This window comes from Lycorma delicatula, chromosome 1 (assembly GCF_047948215.1).
Source record: "Lycorma delicatula isolate Av1 chromosome 1, ASM4794821v1, whole genome shotgun sequence".
Classification (NCBI taxonomy): Eukaryota; Metazoa; Arthropoda; class Insecta; order Hemiptera; family Fulgoridae; genus Lycorma; species Lycorma delicatula.
This window is the reverse complement of record NC_134455.1, coordinates 199,264,911-199,287,526: the sequence shown is the minus strand read 5'-3', so window position 1 is coordinate 199,287,526 and position 22,616 is coordinate 199,264,911. Positions and strand designations below refer to the sequence as shown.

At 31.4% G+C, this 22,616-nt stretch overlaps 1 protein-coding gene across 3 annotated transcripts in view; it reads right to left on the bottom strand.

Annotated features, from left to right (window-relative positions):
- AsnRS (asparagine--tRNA ligase) overlaps positions 1-22,616 on the bottom strand; it is a 101,894-nt gene that overhangs the window by 28,952 nt on the left and 50,326 nt on the right. For all 3 annotated transcript variants that reach the window (XM_075370373.1, XM_075370364.1, XM_075370355.1), the window contains exons 9-11: positions 17,145-17,280; positions 12,221-12,334; positions 1,847-1,978 (exon numbers count right to left, since the gene is read on the bottom strand). In XM_075370373.1, the coding sequence (XP_075226488.1) occupies positions 1,847-1,978; positions 12,221-12,334; positions 17,145-17,280 (382 nt within the window). The remainder of the gene's footprint in view (positions 1-1,846; positions 1,979-12,220; positions 12,335-17,144; positions 17,281-22,616) is intronic.

Sequence of the window (22,616 nt, the reverse complement as noted above, 5' to 3'; positions counted from 1 at the left end):
CATTTTGATGACTTTAAAAAAAAACACAGGCATTACATTCTGCGACTTCCACCTAACTAAATCCGATTGATATGGTATGGTCAACTCAGAAAAGAAGATAAGTTGGTAGTAATAACAACATTTTTAATGTCAAGAATGGATGAAATGAATAAGGATAACTGGAAACAAAATTGTGAGCATATAAAAAAATGAGCTGATACTGACTATAAAAAGATGGAACCACTATTTAACAAAATGACGGATAAGTTTATCATATATCTACACAGTGGTAGTGAAAGTGACTGAAGACAGTGACAGATGATCTGTGATACCTACACAGATGAGTTCATCTGTATAAATAAAGTACATACAGTGGTAGTGAAAGTAAAAACAAAGAAGATGGTGAACTTGCACAGGAACTGGACATATAATGAAATTTCAAATAAATTTTAATAATAAGAATAATATAACAGTACAAACAACAATGAAAACAATCGTACAAATGAAAAAAAAACGTTTAATTCTAAATAGAAAAATTTCTAAATATTATGCAAAAAAGAATTGTACAATAATAATTGTACATCTCTAATTATGGATGCAATATATACTTTCAAGCACTAGTTAAAATTTTATTTATTGAATTATGGAATAATGAATTATAACTAACAAAACATTAATAATTTAAACATGCATAAATAAAAGTTTAGCAATTATTATTGTTGTTCTATTAGATAGGTGTAAATGTTTTCAGGTACGATGGTAATGTAATCTCAACCTTCTCTAACACAAGCTTTTATTTTCCTTGTATGCACTGTACTTCACTGATGATTACAAGACTTAGATTATATGATAATTTATACATCCCCTACGTGCAAAACACTCAATTTTAGGTTTTTAAAAATACATCATGTGCAATGTATTTGTATTTAATTAATATTATACAATGTTGTTCAATACATATTGTATATATATATATATATATATATATTCATATTCACATTTTCAATATATGTTGTACAGTGTAGTTCAAATGTATCTAGTATACCCACTAGATCGTGGATATCAATTTTCTTTGGTGGTTGGATTTCAATTAACCACACATCTCAGCAATGGTCAACTGGAGGCTGTACAAGACTACACTTCATTTACGTTCACCCTCATTCATCCTCTGAAGTAATACCTTAAGATGGTTTAGGAAGTTAAACAGAAAGGGAGAGTATAATTCAAATGAATTTAATTTCCAACTTAAAAAAGTACTTTTTATGTTTTTTTCATTAAAAAAAAAGTGGCAATTTTGTAATAGATCAACTTTTTTACTAACTGAATGGTCCTCAGGTACATTATAAAAAAAAAGCTATGGCCAATGTTATTAAATAAATTATTAATTATTGACCAATGTCTAAATAAATTAAAGTTACATTTTTAAAAAAATAAATCAGTCAGATAGTTTTGGAGCAAACTTATTGTAAGAAGTGGAACATTGTACCACTTTCAATAGTACATATAAAAATACTAATTATTAATAATAATTTATTAACAATAAACATCAATGTTGTAAATCATTAGCTTTTGAATTACTATGAAAGTAGCTTTTTGAATTGTTTACTACGAGAACCAAGCTTTCAAAATTGAAAGAGACCTTCCAAGAACTTCAAAACAATTAACCATGAAATTTTTTATTGTCTTGAAAAGTAGAACTGTTATTTTTCTCTTTAAGTGAAAGGGAAAGCTCAGATCTGTAATGATAACAGGCCCCAAATTTGTTTAAGTAACATTGTATAAATGCAATTTTGTCATGCTGAAAAATACTTCTTGTCTGGATTAGATAAATAAAAGTACTTTGACTTTAGATAAATGAAGTACTTACTGACTCTGTAAGTTCATGGTTCTCTGGACACCGCTGCATATAAAAAGATTTTATTTCTACTGGGAAACGACAAAGCATAATAGGTTTATTTATTTCATCTGTCATCTTCCTCTCAGGCATTTCAGGAATATCCTGAAACAATAAATATTATACATTCATAAAATATCATATTAAATATTTGGTCAGAGGCCACTTGCACCAGCCACCAATGCAGAGAGGTAGCATCTTGACCTTTCATCCAGAGGTCCTGGTTCAAATTCCAGCCAGGCATGGCTTTTTTCATACACTACAAAAATAACATCACAATTTAATAAAAATACAGGATGGCGATGAGAAAGGGAACAGTTTTAATTTGATGTTGGCAGCCCTGTACGTGTGCCATAAGTGGAAGAAATATGTTGAAACTGTAGAGCAGTAACAAGACATTTAGTTGTGATGGAGCAGTGGAATGGTGTAGAGCATATGGTTGCTGTAAGGGCGTTTTACTGACATGGTGACAATGTAACAGCTACGCAGTGTTTCGGCGTCATTATGAAATCCTGCCCCATGGACAAGTTCCTTTTCCATATGCAATCAAAACACAGGTTCATAACTTATCTAAGAGACTGGTTTGACTCTGAAAAACATACTGGGCATGTACTGACTGTACGTACACCAGAAAACATTGATACTGTGAAAGCTGTAGTCGTAAGAAGTCATCGTTCGGTGGAGAAAACTGCCTTGTCATTGGAGCTCAGACGTTGGAGCGTGCAAAGAGTACTCCACAACCTGAAGTCTCATCCTTACAAAATTCAAATTGTCCAAGAACTGAAATCTAACGACTGAGTCACTGCATCTGCAATTTTGTGAAAAACTGTTGTCTAAAATCTGAGATTTTAGACACCGTGAAAATCGTTGGATGTCAAATGAAGCACATTTCCACTTAAATGGATATACAAGTAAGCAGAACTTCCATTACTGGGCACAAAAAACCCTACTCAGCATCACCAACGTCCGTTACATAGTGCTAAACTTACTATATGTATGGTGTGCAGTTTTGTGTCATACAGTGATAGGCTCTTACTTCTTTGAAGATGAAAGGGGAGACACTATGATGTCTCAACATTATGTCAACATACTAGACATTTTTTGCTCCTAGACTCCATTCTCATCCAAACCTTGACCTTCAGCAAACCTGGTTTCAAGAGGAAGGAGCCACCTTACACACTGCCTGACAGCCTATGGCAGCAGTGAGACATTTGTTTGGGATCACATAATTTCAAGGACTGCTAACATAGCTTGGCCGCCCAGTCTCCAGATCTTTCAGTCTGCGACTTCTTTTTACGGGGACCTCTGAAGAGTATTGTTTACCAGACTAGACCAAGAAACCTTGCCCAGTTCAAAACACAAGTTGAAGAGGAAATTGCCAACATTTTTGCAAAATTTTCAGAATCGATTTACTGAATGTGTACACAAAAATGGACAGCATTTAATTGAATTTTTAAAAACTAATGTATATTGAAATTTCCACTCTTGTAGAACATATTTTCAACATCAAATGAAGGTTAGTAACTTTACTTCATTTTTTTCTAATTATTTAAAATTTTCCCATTTCTCTGCACCACCAGTTATATAAGATCAGAATAACACAATGACAATATAGCAATAAAATCAACAGTAACCTGGATATGAGTAACTGTTCTCATAACTTCATAACACAAGATCAAATCCTAACCAATTTGAACAGACATCCAAAATATTAGACAGCAGATGAAACTTTTTTTTCATATCTTTCTTTAAAATGTTAGCATCCATGATAGGACATTTCCTCCTCTATGAATCATGAGACCTTGCCGTTGGTGAGGGGGCTTGAGTGCTCAGGGATACAGAGCAGCTGGACCGAAGGTGCAACCATATCCATATCGAAGAGGTATCTGTTGAGAGCCAGACTAAGGAATGATTCCTGAAAGAGGGCAGCAGCTCTTTCAGTAGTTGTTAGGGGCGTGAGTCAGGACGACTTAAACGGCCGTATCAACATCACTCAGTCCTCTGAGTACTGCGCAGCTGAAAGCAATGGAAAACTACAGCTGTTTTTTTTTTCCAAGAAAATGTGGCTCTGCATTTTCAAAAGCAATAATGGAGGCGCCTTCCTTGGTAAAATATTCCGGAGGTAAAATAGTCCCCCGTTCGGATCTCCGGGTGGGGACTACTAAGGAAGGGGTCACCAGAAAAGTAAAAAATAACATTCTACGAGTCGGAGCGTGGAATGTTAGAAGCTTAAAAAAGGTTGGTAGGCTAGAGAATTTAAAAAGGGAAATGGATAGGGTAAACGTGGATATAGTAGGAATTAGTGAGGTTCGGTGGGAAGAGGAAGGCGACTTTTGGTCGGGTGACTTTAGAGTAATTAACTCAGCGTCAAATAATGGGCAGGCAGGAGTAGGTTTCGTGATGAACAAGAAAATAGGGAGGAGAGTGGAGTATTTCAAGACGCATAGCGATAGTCATTGTAATAAGGATAAATTCAAAACCTAAACCGACAACGATTGTTAACGTCTATATGCCTACAAGCGCCCATGATGATGATGAGGTAGAATGTGTATACGAAGAGATTGATGAAGCAATTAAACACGTAAAAGGAGATGAAAATTTAATAATAGTTGGAGATTGGAATGCAAGCATTGGAAAAGGCAAGGAAGGAAATATAGTGGGTGAATACGGGCTGGGCAAAAGGAATGAAAGAGGGGACCGACTTATAGAGTTTTGCACGAAGTATAATTTAGTAATTGCCAACACCCAATTTAAAAATCATAATAGAAGAATATACACTTGGAAAAAGCCAGGCGATACTGCAAGGTATCAGATAGATTATATCATGGTTAAGCAAAGATTTAGAAATCAACTCGTGGACTGCAAAACTTACCCTGGAGCAGACATTGATAGCGACCATAATTTGGTGATAATGAAATGTAGATTGGGGTTTAAAAACCTGAAGAAAAGGTGTCAGATGAATCGGTGGAATTTAGAGAAGCTTGAGGAAGAGGAGGTAAAGAAGATTTTTGAGGAGGACATCGCTAGAGGTCTGAGTAAAAAAGATAAGATAGAAAATGTAGAAGAAGAATGGGAGAATGTTAAAAAGGAAATTCTTAAATCAGCAGAAGTGAACTTAGGCGGAATAAAGAGAACTGGTAGAAAACCTTGGGTTTCAGACGATATATTGCAGCTGATGGATGAACGTAGAAAATATAAGAATGCTAGTGATGAAGAAAGTAAAAGGAACTATCGGCAATTAAGAAATGCTATAAACAGGAAGTGCAAACTGGCGAAAGAAGAGTGGATTAAAGAAAAGTGTTCAGAAGTGGAAAGAGAAATGAACATTGGTAAAATAGACGGAGCATACAGGAAAGTTAAGGAAAATTTTGGGGTACATAAATTAAAATGTAATAATGTGTTAAACAAAGATGGTACACCTATATATAATACGAAAGGTAAAGTCGATAGATGGGTGGAATATATTGAAGAGTTATACGGAGGAAATGAATTAGAAAATGGTTTTATAGAGGAAGAAGAGGAAGTTGAGGAGGATGAAATGGGAGAAACAATACTGAGATCTGAATTTAAGAGAGCATTAAAAGATTTAAATGGCAGAAAGGCTCCTGGAATAGACGGAATACCTGTAGAATTACTGCGCAGTGCAGGGGAGGAGGCGATTGATAGATTATACAAACTGGTGTGTAATATTTATGAAAAAGGGGAATTTCCGTCAGACTTCAAAAAAAGTGTTATAGTAATGATACCAAAGAAATCAGGGGCAGATAAATGTGAAGAATACAGAACAATTAGTTTAACTAGTCATGCATCAAAAATCTTAACTAGAATTCTATACAGAAGAATTGAGAGGAGAGTGGAGGAAGTGTTAGGAGAAGACCAATTTGGTTTCAGGAAAAGTATAGGGACAAGGGAAGCAATTTTAGGCCTCAGATTAATAGTAGAAGGAAGATTAAAGAAAAACAAACCAACATACTTGGCGTTTATAGACCTAGAAAAGGCATTCGATAACGTAGACTGGAATAAAATGTTCAGCATTTTAAAAAAATTAGGATTCAAATACAGAGATAGAAGAACAATTGCTAACATGTACAGGAACCAAACAGCAACAGTAGCAATTGAAGAACATAAGAAAGAAGCCATAATAAGAAAGGGAGTCCGACAAGGATGTTCTCTATCTCCGTTACTTTTTAATCTTTACATGGAACTAGCAGTTAATGATGTTAAAGAACAATTTAGATTCGGAGTAACAGTACAAGGTGAAAAGATAAAGATGCTACGATTTGCTGATGATATAGTAATTCTAGCCGAGAATAAAAAGGATTTAGAAGAAACAATGAACGGCATAGATGAAGTCCTACGCAAGAACTATCGCATGAAAATAAACAAGAACAAAACAAAAGTAATGAAATGTAGTAGAAATAACAAAGATGGACCACTGAATGTGAAAATAGGAGGAGAAAAGATTATGGAGGTAGAAGAATTTTGTTATTTGGGAAGTAGAATTACTAAAGATGGACGAAGCAGGAGCGATATAAAATGCCGAATAGCACAAGCTAAACGAGCCTTCAGTAAGAAATATAAGTTGTTTACTGCAAAAATTAATTTAAATGTCAGGAAAAGATTTTTGAAAGTGTATGTTTGGAGTGTCGCCTTATATGGAAGTGAAACTTGGACAATCGGAGTATCTGAGAAGAAAAGGTTAGAAGCTTTTGAAATGTGGTGCTATAGGAGAATGTTAAAAATCAGATGGGTGGATAAAGTGACAAATGAGGAGGTATTGCGGCAAATAGATGTAGAAAGAAGCATTTGGAAAAATATAGTTAAAAGAAGAGACAGACTTATAGGCCACATATTAAGGCATCCTGGAATAGTCGCTTTAATTTTGGAAGGACAGGTACAAGGGAAAAATTGTGTAGGCAGGCCACGTTTGGAATATGTAAAACAAATTGTTAGGGATGTAGGATGTAGAGGGTATACTGAAATGAAACGACTAGCACTAGATAGGGAATCTTGGAGAGCTGCATCAAACCAGTCAAATGACTGAAGACAAAAAAAAAAAAAAAAAAAAAAAAAGATAGGACATTAAAACAACACAATGTTTATTACAATATTGTTAAACTCTTTCGTCACAATATTCTTAAATGCGACAACCATTTTTCAAAACAGAACCTTTTGTTTTTTACATATTTGGTCTGCTGTTTACTCTTTCTAAAGTAGCACTTCACAGTGTGTAATATTTTTTGGGTAATCAGTCATTTGATTAATTAGATGCAATCCTCTATTCCTTTCTGTTCTGCAGCTGTCTCTTATTCTCAACATAACTTCTATGTCTTAGATATTCTGATCTTATTTTCCTTTAGTGTCAACCATCCAAACTTCCTACTTGAATGAAATTCACAAAACTTTATATGTAATATTTTACCCAGCAATCTTGTCCTTTTCAAACAACATTCTGCCACACAAAATCTCTCTACTTTAATTCATTCTAATTGGATTCAATCAATTCACCAAATTTTCAAAATTTTCCAACAACAAAACTTTTCAAAAGTTTGTTATTTTTACTTATTTTCCTTATATCCATTTTTAACTATTACAAAGCATTATAACAGTTTTAAAAAATTTCCTTCAAACTCTTAACATATACATTAAATAACAATTTTTTTCTGAATAAATGCTCTCCTAGCTTATGCCAGTCTGCTTGTGCTATTATCTTTTCATCTGTTCCCAGTAATTTTACTACCCAAATAACATAATTTGGCATGTTGTGCTCTCCTGTAATAATATTACTAAACTAATCTAGCTTTCTATCATACCTCATTAACTTTTGTTTTTGTTTTTGTTTACTTTCAATCCTAATTTCTTCCCAATGTCATTTATTCTGTCTCATTCCTGGTTTCACACAAAATAATGATGTAATCAGAGATACACTTTTATATTTTATCTCTTGACTGTTCAACTAAAAAAAAATGTATTGGTTCTCTTACTACCTTTACCATACACAGATTAAAAAACAATGAGGACAGATAAATCCTTGTCTCATTCCTTTGTACTGAAATTTTTCTATCAATTTCAGCTGATATCACAATTACACATCACTTGCATACAAAAATTGCAATTAACACTCTCTAAATTTCACTTAAACATTTTATTCTACTGTACTTCAAAAAATGTATTTTCAAGATGTATGAATGATAGTAGTACCTTTGTTTTTCTTTCATCTGCAAAAAATTAACCTTACAATTAAAATTTCTTCGCATGAAACTATACTTTTCCTGAAACCATTGGTCTACATCCTACTATTTCTTTTGTATACCTTCTTTGTTCTTTCTTCTAAAAATTTTTAATTTGATAACACGTGGAAAAATTTTAATTTGTGCTTCTCACATTTATTACCTTCTTATTTCATTTCTAGGATAAAAATACTTAATACAAATCCAAAGATACTTTTCCAATCTCGTAAATTCTGCATAACTTGATCATCCTATTCAATCCTATCTTTCCTACATAGAACAGTAATTCAGATAATAAAATCATTGATTTCCACTGCATGACATGACAAATTTTGAAGTATAATATTGTGCATGCAGTATGACAACTAAAAATTAGGGGTAAATTAGCAGGATAAGCAACAAAGTAACTGTAATATAAAATCACACAACTATATAAATTATGCTTCAATCAGTAAAAGATATCTTCAAAATAAAGAAAAAAAATATTTTAGTTTAAAATAAAGTACACACAAAAAACTTCAGGTTTAACATTGCTGTTTCTATAAAAGACAAACAGAACAAAACAAGATGTGCTATTCAATTTAATCTGTAGTTACTTCAAACACAACTAGCCAATTAATATGATTTATTGAATACGAATTCTGGAACTTAAAAATTTAGTCAACGCTGATAACTTAGTCATAAATTATAAGCTTTATGACAGAAAATCTGACTCTGAAACTCAAGAGAAACCAAGAAAATCTGTGACATTTTCTTGTATGAATTCTTAAAACACATCTGCAAAGCAATTTTGCAAAAAACTTAATTTGCTTTTAAATAAAAAAAAAACGTTTCACAACATTCTATAAATAATTTCATATCTTTGTCATCAAATACACACACTTGATGACAAAAGGTTACAATTTTTGAGCTATAAGATAAACATTTCTAACACAGAATGTCATCCATAGTCATTACAGTTTATAATTTCATTATAAAAATTGTCTAATTAAATAGAAATGTATGGGATAATCACTTGGTTTTGAAGTACTTAAGTTTTACTGGAAACTTCTCCATTTAAGATTTATAGGCCTTCCCTAGGAAGCATATTCTGAGAACATACCATCAGTTTTTCTCAGCTAAAAGTTATTTAACTTGCATAATACTAGTTTCAATAATATACGACTTTTCTTGTTGTGTCAATAAAAATCCAAAAGATATTTTTTCAATTTTTCAAATCAGGACACAAACTGAGAATATAAATAGTACATAACTTTGATGTATTCATATTTTTAATAATAAAATATACCTCATACATTTAAATTTGGAAATTGTTAAATTATTTTAAATATAAGAGAATATATTATTAGAATGTATTTTTAGGAACACCATTTTAAAGGTAACTGAAATTTTCATAAAACAATGCTCTCATAGATTTAATACCAAAAGATAAAGACACTTCATTATGTTAGTCAATTATGCATTCCAGTAGAACTGAATGAGTTATATTCTGGTCACTGACAAGTCATTTCGTCACTGAAGTAACCACAGGCTGATCTCCAATAACAGTTACAAAAGATGGTAATAAATAATGAATTTCTAAGTATGTGAAAAATGTCAAAACCTATCTGGAATTATAATTCAGACATTCTGAATGCAAAACAAAAATGTTACCACATTGTCACTGAGATTTTATGATATTAAGAAATCACAATAATTCATTTTGTTAGGGATCTCATTTTTATATAATTTATTATAATTACAAACACTGTTAGCACAATAATCAGACCAGGACTCATTTCTTTAGAAGCTAGAGCTTCTCTGTGGATCATGCAATGTGTCAAAAGACACACTGTGGAGATCTTTGTTTCATATGTGCTTGTATACTTTGCAATCTTCCAGACATTGAATGAGTACAATCGGTGTATATTCCAATGCAATTTCCACTCTATGTGCCTCATTTATAAAATCATTTAAGATAGAAAATAATGCAAGTACTGTTGCTTTGAGTTCTATTGATTTACAGAAAAGTAGTTGTTCTACTGATGAAATACCACTGCAAAATCAAACAGGCAATGAAATAAGCATTTTTATTGCTACCTGTTGCCTCATCAAGCTTAATTGAAAACTATTTGTCACGCAACTTCCCAAAAAGCTGATGCTGTACATCTTCAGCTACATCACCAATTTGACAGGCAACAGAATCATTTGATAGAGGTATGGACTGCAATTGTTTGGAAAAATTATCTCCAAACATAGTTACTACAATCTCTATTGCAGCTGGCAAAATAAGCTCTTCATTAATGATGCAAGGCTTTTACAACTGGCTATTTTATATTAAACTTTGTAAGAGGCAAGTAGGGCTTTTATCATTCACAGACAAAATTTTTTTAAAAATGATATTTACTTTTCATATGATTTTAATATTAATTCAAAGAATTGTCGGGGTTTGTTAACGTACTCACCATGAAGTGTTTCCAAATGTTGTTTAATTTTTTTAAATAACGAAAATGGACCACTGAATGTAAAAATAAGAAGAGAAAAGATTATGGAGGTAGAAGAATTTTGTTATTTGGGAAGCAGAATTACTAAAGATGGATGAAACAGGAGCGATATAATATGTCGAATAGCATAGGCGAAACAAGCCTTCAGTCAGAAATATAATTTGTTTACATCAAAAATTAATTTAAATGTCAGGAAAAGATTTTTGAAAGTATGTGTTTGGAGTGTAGCGTTATGTGGAAGTGAAACTTGTACGATCGGAATACCTGAGAAGAAAAGATTAGAAGCTTTTGAAATGTGATGCTAGAGAAGGTTGTTAAAAATCAGATGGGTGGATAAAATGACAAATGAAGAGGTGTTGCGGCAAATTGATGAAGAAAGAAGCATTTGGAAAAATATAGTTAAAAGAAAAGACAGACTTATAGGCCACATATTAAGGCATCCTGGAATAGTCGCTTTAATATTGGAAGGACAGGTATTCAGGAAAAAATTGTGCAGGCAGGCAGCATTTGGAATACGTAAAACAAATTGTTAGGGATGTAGGATGTAGGAAACCGAAATGAAATGACTAGCACTAGATAGGGAATCTTGGAGAGCTGGATCAAACCAGTCAAATGACTGAAGATAAAAAAAAAGTTTCATGCTGTCTGCTGCCAAAACTTTTGAGCAAATGACATACAGGGGCCTTCCTTTCTTCATTTACTTCAAGTGCTGGTAAACCCAAGATTTAAATATTCTTGAGAAATTTTCTGGATTTTATTTTCAGAACCACGTTCATCTATGCACTTGATGCTTCACTCTCATCTAATGCTCGCTTACACCCACTTAAAAATTTATCTATGATTCTGTATAAATTTAGTGCCTTCTACAATTAACACACAAATTACTACATACACATTCACAATAGATTCAATAACAATAGAAGGATTGGATTGACTCAACTGAGACTGTCTGGAATCGAATGAGGTGCAGCATTTATACACGTTTGCACAGACGTTCCAGAATGTCCAAGACAAATCGGAACTTCTCACAAAGCCACGAGAATGTCCAATATGGTGGATGTAAGACAGAGAGCAATAGAGAGGCATCAATTCTGGTTTTGTCAATGCAGTGGATTGGTGTTGCCAAATATCAATAAATTTACTTATTCTTGGTAATTTGTAAGGTTTGTAATTAAGGTTGTAGTGTAGCTTTAGTGTCAAAATACATTATGAAAATACTCAAAATACATTGTATACATTGTTATTGTATGAGAGGGGGGACGCGATGAAAATTATGATTGAAAGGTTGAGAAACACTGCTATAAAACACAGATCTTACAGTAAAAATTAAAAGCCAATTTTATTTATTCACAAATAAAACCATTTATTAACAAAATGAATTAATTAAATCTGTAAATCCCTCATAACTATGAAATAAAAAAAATGAAATCTATTCTAAGAAAATCAAATTAGCAAAATTTACTCATTTGTTAATATTTATTAATATGCTAAGAAAATTTATTTGTAGTAAAGCAAATCATATTTCCTACACAGGAAAACGGAAATCTGTTAATATCAACTGAGAATCTTGTAATGGTATGCTACCATCCACAACATAGAAAATGAAATTATACATAAAAATCAGCAGTACTTACCTCTCCAAATTCATAAAATGATCCATCTTCTTTTGTTATATTATGTTCCTTTAGATATTTAATAGCATCAGAATAGTTCATCCTCAAGAATGGCTTCGTTGGAGGTTTAAAATTCTAAAATCATATAATTCCATTAATATGATTTTTTTATTAGTCAATTGAATCATACTAGTGATTTGTCAGTAAAAAAATAAAAAATACTATTTACTAAATTACCAATTTTAATTAAAATAAATATTATAATAAATATTATAATATTATATTAATATTATAATATTATAATAAATATTAATAATTAAAAATAATTTGCATCATACATTTATCGTTTAATGAACAAACACTGGTTATTATTAAACAAACTGTTTGTTTTTTTCCATTTAAAATTTCTTTAACAATAAAAAATTACATATCAGATAATACAACATTAATAAAAGAAATTACAGTAGTTTTTCAAAATGGCGGCCTCATTCAAAATACACGCATCCAGGTATCTTTTCACAGACGGCTGGACTCTTTCAAAGATGCCTGGTGTCTGACAAATCCTCTCAATTCCATTTAAAATTCATTGGTACAGTTCTCTTATGGAATCCATGTGTGTGTTGTATACTACTTTCTTTACACGGCCCATAAGAAAAACAAGAGGATTGAGATCAGGAGACCTTACAGGCCATACTAACTGGGCCTCCTCAACCAATACATGTTTCAATTTCATGCTCTATTTAAGTGATCTCAAACTTTTAATCTGTAATGAGCTGCAGCCCCATTAAGCATGAGTTTAGTTCATGTATTTTGCAACCATTCTGTTGCGTATGTTTATTGGCAAATCTTCCAGTAAAAGTGGAAGATCAGCCATAAAGTAATGCAAATATCTTTCACATTGAGCGTTTCAGGTAAAAAAAAAAAGACAAATAAGTGGTCACCTAGAATACCACACACATTTATAGAAAACTGATATTGGTGATGGTTCTCTGAAATGGTTATGAGGGTTAATGTTTCAATTGACCTCATGTATGTGTTGTGGGTGTTAAGAATGCCCAATTTTTAAATCTGCTTCATCAGTAAAGAAAATATCATTAAAAAATGTTGGATTACCATATTTTCAGACAAGCCATTGGAAACTTGCAAACGAAGCATTTTATGAAATGTGTTTATATGAACTTTTTCTATTATTTTCACAAGTAGAATAAGTTACGAGGAATAAGTCCTGAGAGAAATTTATGATACACCTGTATATGCAATTTCTGTAACTTAAAAAAATTTAATAAACATGCAGAAAAGTTATACAAAGATGTAATGTAAAAGTCAGGTGTTTTTTGATTTCATGTGAAACATAAGTAAACAGTCTTTTTTATTTACACTTTCCCTCAGCTTCCATAAGGTAGAAAAAATAATCAATTATTCCCACTGCCCACACAGTAATTTCTTTAAGTGGTGGAAGGGGTGTAAACAACCTATTACTAACAATTCCATTTTAACAAACCATCTACCAAACTAACTTTATAAAAACAGTCTTTATTGCTAACTAACTAAAAATTTCCCCTTCAACACAAGAATTGGACTAGATAATTACACTCAAGATGGTATGACTGGTATAATTACTATGACTGGTATTGCTTATAACTTAAGTAATAAGATAATGTAAACCAACAAAATTTTATATACAAATGCACGCAGTGGAACTTGGTGTTAGCATTGTTCAAATGACAAAACAAATTCTGACATTATGTCCAAGGGACATTATAAAGATATCTGAATAATATTTTAAATAATATAGATGGACAAGTGGAAAAACTGAAATTACACCATATATTATTTCATTACAAATGAAGATAGTCTTTTTAAAATTGAAGTATTTACTTTTGCTTACAGAAGTAATCTGTAATTTTCTTTAAAATTTCTTTCCTTTAAAACAAACTCTTTCTAAGTAGAGATAAAACAACAAAATTCACTATATTAATAACAAAAAGTAATTCATGAAACGGGTTTCAGCATAACAGTTTCATTGCCACCTGCAATGTAGAACAAAGAGAAAATGATACTGGTATCAACCTTTTGTTCAATTTCTTCAGAGTATTGTCTCTTTCTTTTTACTTCCTTGATAATTGGTGAAACGCTTGGAATATTTTTATCTAGTCATCCACTGGCTAAACGAAACAATTTAAAAAAAATAAGTACATTTTTAAATTGTTCAGGTAACACACATAACAAACTCTGACACTGGAAAGCCATTTTGTTTTTTTTCATCACTGTCAGATAAATTGTTTGCAACTGTGTTTTTTACACACTTCACAATTCCATTACAACTTCAATTCTACCATCACATCAAATAAATAAATTGCAATCATAAACAAATTCTCACCATGAAACCCCTCACAAAATTATAGTCTAGTCAGTAAGGATTGTTTTGGTAAAAAATTAGTAGAGTTTAGGGAAGTACATGTTTTGTTAGATTAAATGTTTTTGTAGATGGTTATTAAGTATAACTTGTTTATATGCGATTAAATAAAATTTTAGCTAATTAGACAAAATGGTGGCTGTTCAAAGGTGGTGAAGATCAGTTTTTCAATTTTGTGGGCCAAGATATATTTCCTATGTGAATATGTTCTGAATAAAAGTTGTGGGCATTTGCAGTACCTATAAAGTCCTTAAACGTTGAATTTTGTTAATTAGTGATTGCAAAAAAGCTGAAAACCTTTAAAAATGGCAGTTTTTTGCAAAGCCAATAATATTATTCCAAAAACATTTTTATTATTTTAAAAGTTTTCTTGGAATTCTGAAATCAATGGTTATACAAGAAAATTGTTTTTTTCTTATTCATTACTGAGATATTGTAATGTTTTTATACAAAAAATCTTCAGGTAAAACTCAACTATTTTGGCTTTTAAGAACTTTTTCATGTCCATTTTAAGTGCAATCTATTCTTCAAGACTTGTACTTTCAAATGGTGAAAAATTTTACACCAAAAATTAATGTAAAATTTGTATAAACCTCTTCGATAAAAAGAACAAAAAAGAGAGCATGCTTACGCAGTAGTCATGGAGGAGGAAGCGGTTCCCCATATACATGCACAAATAAAGCTGAATTCGTAACTTCAATCGTTTTTAAATAAATCACCTAACAAAAATTAAAAAAACAGCATATTTTACAAGCAATAGTTTCAAATACCCTCATTTAAACGACATGTTTCATTCTTATATGCATTTACTGGCTGTGTTACTACTTCCATATTTTACAATCAAGAACCAGAAAATTTAACAGAAAAAACAAAAATTTATTATGAACTGCTGCTAACTGCGAAAAAATAATTGATAATGGCTTGGAAATTATCAAAGCCATGTATAGCTCTAAAAGCAATAGGATGTACAACAACAAACATGATAGGAAGATGTCATTGAATGAACTGAGATTTGTACACTTCAAGCACCCAAGAATGAAATCTTTTTTCAAGTTAGAAAATTTGCCACCAACAGAAGGTGCCTGTGAGTATACTTGCAAGTTTAAGCGTGGCAAGAGAACAATTTCAACCCAAGCAAGTACGGCTGGATGCTAGGTGACAGTGGCTTAGAACTGTGATATTCGCTCGACTGTCTCATTCCTGATGAAGTTTTAAAACAAATTTCTTGCAGGTGTAAACAAGGCTGTACAAAACAGTTATTAGTTCTCTAGTAAGTTTCTTCAAATATCGGCCTTTTTTTACCCTATTGATTGGACTATCAAAACAATTAAACAATTCATATTAAATATTAACATATTGTTCCGTTCCATGTCGAGCCGTCTGGTGCTGCGATCTAGTGGGTGCTAGTGCTAACCGGAAAGTTAAGCTCACACTAGCATGCTACGTTACAACCCCGCTCGGTGCGGTCACATTTTTCTATTCGTCTGAATGGACAATCAGTGTTACTCATAGTTACTAACATTCAGCGCTCGAATCTGATCCAAGGCATCCACGTCATACTCTTAGTTTGGATGGACTCCATTCTTTGTTCGGATGAAAGTTAGTTTTAATGTTTTATTTAATTTTATATTTTTTTATTTTTATATGTCAAGTTATACATTATGTTACAATTCATTTCATTAACTGTCAAGATGACAATTCATTAAACCATTATTCAACAAGCAAGGCGTTGTCTTCATTCATCACCTACGACAACACAGTCCAACCTCGCTCTAAAATCTACCACATATAAATTATTATTTATTTATTTTAATTTTTTTCGTATTTGTTCTTTGATTATTTATGTTAACATTTTTATGTAATGGATACCCCAACTTTGTTTTTTCAGTTTTGTTGGATCCCTCCTCAACTCACACCCTATTAGAATATATTTGTTGTTTTTCCCCATCATAATTTTTAGAAAATTAAATAAAATGTTTTAGTTAAGTGTCAAACATTATTAATTTGCATCAGACAATAATATAACTTCACTTGTGTCTGCCTAAGGAAAATCCAGTATTTTATAGTTACAGCTGACATATAGTGTGTTACAGCTGACATCATCTTTTAGAATTAGTAATGAATTAGTTCATTTGTGTAATCAATTGTGAATCAAGAACTACAATGAGTCTGAGCAGAATTAAAATCCTTGAATTAGAAACTCTGAAGTTAACATAGCATCTCAGAAATTGTAATTATATTCCTAGTAAATACATTCACTAGGAATAAAACAACTTCTCCATATTCTAAAAAAAATAATTTTTTTATTAAAACTGAATTTTTTAAGAAAAAATTACATTTTTACTAATAAAAAAACTGATATAAAAAGCAAGCATTATAAAAAAATGTTACATTATTTAGACAAAAGAATAAGGCTACGAGTAATTAATCAGAAAGTTTTACATCTTATATTCTAGTTTCCACAAAACTACACATTTTAGAACAAAATTTGAAATAAGAGTAAAAAATAAATTAACTGTATTTACTGACAGGATTCAACAAATAAACAAGTTCTCCATCAGGCGAGTTGAGGACACGGTTAACTACATCACATATCAAATCTTCAATTCTGTCAAGAAGTTCTTCAAAAGTTAGAAATGGGCTTTCACTCTCAACATGGGTATATCTAAATAAAATTAATGAAAAACATACCCATCAAACAAATACTGTGAAAATACATGAATTAGTTGAACAATCATTAACATATTATTTTATAAATGCTGTATCTATGGGAACATGCATACATGGGTGTGCATGATTGTATGTGCATTATACACACAACTCACTCATTCTCTTAAATTTTTTGTCAATGTTCGGAAAATTTTAGCCACTCATTTTTTTTATTCTAAAAACCTAGTTTTTTATTGCGTTTTTTAAAAACCAAATCAATTAATTTTTACACATCGAATGGATAGTTTTGCAGTAGGGATCTTTTTTTTGTTGTATACACATAAACTCAACAACTACATTTTGAAGAAGGTCATCAGGTCCAGTAATTTTCAAAACTCTAACCCCGTTTTTACCAGAGTTGATAATGAAACTTCATAAGTGTTTTCTGAATTAATTCATGTACTACTTACAAATTGTGCTCGCTATCAGTTTACTAATACTGTTTTACATCAGTTTAGCATTGTTGATTATGTGTAAATTTTGTAATTAAATTGGAAAGAACAGTGAAAATGCAGAACAAGCTATTTAAGTTAATTTATAATTCACAATCAATATAACCATATAGATTAAAGTATGGTAAACAGAAAAAATTTGTTAAAAATAGAATATTATGTTTTATAGAAATTTATTGAAAATTTAGTATATTTGAACATTATGTAGTTACAAACACAAGTCGACAGTTCACATAATGTTCATGAAGATCTTTTCAGAAAGTATAATATTTTTTTACAAAAAGGTTATTTTTAATATTAATATTTATTTTTAATATTAATAATTATACAAGCCTGTTTGTTTTTCATTTTTGGTAAATGATTATGTATTTTTTTAGTGCTGAATCAAAAATAACCTTCATTTTTTCCATCAGGTCAGGATTTATTGCAAATAAAAATTTCAAAATTTGTAAAGAAGTTGAAAAATTATGAAAATGTGATTCAATAAAATAGATAATTTTTTTTTTTTATAGCTAAACAGTTGAGTGAGCCAAAGAGAAGGATAGGGAGGGTCATTGACCCTTAATTTCTAATGAAAATTGCCACAAAATAAGCCTAATTTCTATTATACTATATTTTTAAATTAATTTATTTTCATTTATTTAATTAATTTTTATGAGGTACATCATGCCTTTGGAAACCAGTCCCCCTCTTCACCAACCCTTAATGAACAAAGTATGTAAAACACTAATAATTATATTCCATGTGTCAAAGTTTCTTTGGACAGCTTCCAAAGCTCTGCTTCACGCTTTTCCATCTTTGTTCTCTACATGGTTCATCTCAGTATAACATCCAGCAATAGTCTGCCAACACCATAGTTGTTCACTTTCCTTGATACTTCCTTTCCATTTCTTTCATGCATTTCCTGATGTAATCTCTCACCCATCTCTTCACTAATGACATCCAGATTTTCTGGAAAGTAGTCAACATGTAAATTTAGGAAGTGAACCTTCAAGTTCATGGAACAGCCTAAATTTTTGTACTTCTGCAGCAATGCAGAAGTACAAAAATTACTTAACTTCTCAACAATTGATTTGAAGTTCAGATCCTTCTTATTGCCCAGAAACTTGGTTACTATGTCTTTAAAGGCTCTACAGGATTCTTTTTCTGCAGCTTCCATTTGTTTCACAAAATTATCATCTTTTGAGAAGTTTTCTAATGTCAGGACCAGTAAAAATACCCTCTTGGAGTTCGGTGGTTGATAAGACTGGAAATTTGCTAGAATGTATTTAAAATATTTACCTTCTTTTGGTATTGAAAAATTGCTTCATCAAGCCTAAGTTGATATACAGAGGTGGGAGGAAAACTTTATTCAGATCTATGAGAGCTTTTTGGAGCACATCTTTGGTTCCAATCAAATGAAGCTAATGAAGCTCTTTTTAGCCAATCTTTTCTTATCCAATGATTTTCTCTGTCTCTGCTACCCCATTCACATAAAAAACATGGAAAATTTGTATATCCTCCTTGCTGTCCTAAAGCATCGACATTATTTTGAGATTGCCACATGTAATCCACTTATGACTGTCATATTTAATTTCATCGTGAATTCTAAACTATCGTAACCCTCTTTTACATGGACAGAATGTCAATCAAGTATTGATGGATATATGTTCCCATTGTGAAGAACAATTTTGAGGCTTCTTTTGCACGAATCTATGAACAGTCTCCAATCGGTACTTTTGTAAGGAATGTTAAAGCAAGTAAAAAGTCCAAGTACATCAGTGCAGAAGATTGATTCTCTTTCTTCTGAAAAATATGGGGGGAAAATCCTTTTCTCTGTACCTCAACCAGGAAAATGAGATGCCAGCTGCTAGCAGATTCTTCTCTTTAAGCCTCGAACCAAGCAATTCTGAATTTTCTTTGGTCAGATAAGTCTTGAACCAAATCGTTTAGTTCAGACTGTGAATAAAACAATGTTATCAATAACCTCAATGTTATCTTCATTTAAATTACCACTGGAACCATCTATTTCGGGTAATTTTCTGGTGGAATTGGTACTGGTATGTCTATAGACCATGAAGAACTGGGCATAAAGCATATGGCATATTTGGAGAGACAATTCTGTTTTTATTCTTCAAATTGAAACTGTGAACACCAGTCGAAAAGTAACAATCATTGGTGTCATTTCATGGCTCTCACCAGACCATTGGAACTCAAAATCTGAACACTTTTTGTTCACTCTTTGACCTCCGTCTAATTCCTTCAACACATGTGTAGCAATCATAATGCAGTGCCCAAGTTTTGTCTCTTGATCTCCTATTTTCACTCCAAAATATATGAGGTATACTTGTCAAAACTTGTTATATTTCTATTTTGCCTTTCCATCATTTACTCACTACAAACATAACAAAAAGAATTTGTAGAATTTTTGCAACCTCTTGAAGCCATTTTGAACAGCAAGTTTGCTTTATGGCCTGAAAATATATTTTCCACAGACAAAAATGCATTGATCACAGAGGACGAAAATAACTCGATTTACACACACTGTTGGTTGAAACAACACTAATAGTAGTTGCACAATGCAAGAGTGGTACAGACAGCTGCTAATAAATATGTTACATCTTGTTATGTCTTGTCACAACCTGTCGGCTAAGCTCTCCCACTTTCTCATCATTTTCAACCCAAACCCTTCCCCACCATGAACAGTTGAGTAGTCTGAACACCACTTAAAACTGTAGCTATAAGAATTCATAGTAAAAGCCCAAAAAGTGAATATATTATATTAATTTATTATTTAAAAAAAAACAGTTTTAAGTCTATTTTATACTATCACATTTTCTAAATTTTTCAACTACTTAAAAATTTTGAAATTTGCGATTTGCAAAAACTCCTTACAAGATGATAAAAAATGAAGGTTATTTTTGGATTCCGTGCTAAAAAATACATAGGAATCAATTATCAAAAGTTAAAAAACATTCCACAACCCAAATTTTGCAGGCTTGTGTTATTAATAAGTAACATTAATTACAATAATAACTGATTAGTAACAATATTATATTGCTAGTATTAATGGTAATTATTATATTATTAAATATTAACCAGTCACAGTACTATTCATCTAAATTTGACCCATTTGAAGTTAAGAGCAAATGTATTACTAGGATAATTATATGTGTACTGGAATAGGCATTGTATTGCAATCAACTTTCATACAAAATAATTTTCAGAATTAAATTTTCTACCAATTTTATTACTACTTTATTTCTTTATTGGCAATTGAGAAAAGTTAATTACATTAAACATCATGTATTTCAACTACAATTTTTTGAGTTACACAATTTTCTTAAAGACTGTAAAAAATACTCCTGGGGCAATTTTTCTCCTCGTCAACTATCACATAAAATCTATAATTTATATCCAAGAATTACAGCAGAGCATTATTTTATCTTTGGAACAAATATTAGAGAAATATTTTTACTAGCTTCTTAACTCAATATTTCCAGATACATACCTATATGAACTTTTTGCTTTAGATGACTCTTACGTGGCAAAATAACTCCTAATCAATATTTATGTGCACACAAATGTATGCGTGACTGTAGAAAAAGATGAACATCCCAAGCTCACTGAAGGTGAAAGCATTGAAAGCATTATGCGACACTTTCATTTTATTCTACACAGTAACTGGATCTATAGTGAATAGCATTCTACTCAAGAGAAAACAAGTCTTAACTAGTGCCACTTGTATCTCAAATACTTTTTTTTCATGTCTCACAGATATAAAGTGTAAGTCATTAATTAATAGCAGTTTCTTTAAAAAATAATGTACTATATACCATGCCTCTTCTCATTAGGGGACTCATTTTTAATTATTTTTTATATACTGCTTTTATTTGTTTTACAAAGATTATCTAAATTTTTATAATCTTTTTTTTTACCTTTAAGTTGTGAATCTTTACTACTGGAATATAGTTAGCATAGAATCTGAAAGTCCATTAAATATTTCATTTTACACTATTTGAAAACATTTTCACACAGAAACAATCAATGGCAAACACACAATAACAGTTAGCTAGATACCAGATAGTACTGTGTTCATACAATCACACAATTAAATGTTATTCAGTCCTTCCCATTTTAACTAAAGAAGGATACCATAAACATGCTCTTTTCCCACAGACCCTGATTCCTTAGCATTGCAGCAGTTTAAAAGTACTGAATAGCAATAAGATTTCTAATAATAAGGATGTAAAAACAATTTTTACTGATTGGGTAAGTAAATCTTACATTTCATTCCGTTGCTTGTCTTGTAAGATAACATTGGTATACAAAATTTTGTCCTTGGCCAAGTAAAGGTGGTATCTAAATATATTTTTCCCCTTGAATTCAAAAATATTAACAGAATTTTTCTATCACCCTTAGATTTCAAGTTATACCCTTCAAGTTCAGTGTTGGAAATTATGCAATTACGGTATTATGCATTTATAAAACAAATTAATAAAAAAATTGTATTGATTAAGCATTTAAAAATGTTTAGTCTGTTATGAAAGAAAAGCTGCAATGGTATAGAACAATACAACTGGATGCATACATCCAGCTGTTTTGACTGCTGGATGTGATGAAATTATAAATGAGTGAGAAGATGGCTTTCTTACAGACTTAGTCAACATTGTTTGTCAAAATGATGTCACAGCAACATCTGTTTTGATTATAATGCCGTAATTACTGCTTCAAGCTATTCATTGTTCTTCGTTCAGTGTTCACTCTGCTGACACATCTGTACATCTTTTGTGTGGATGTGCTAATAAAGTATAGTTCAGTGTAAATGTTTCTCAGTTATGACGTATTCAAAATTTATTCA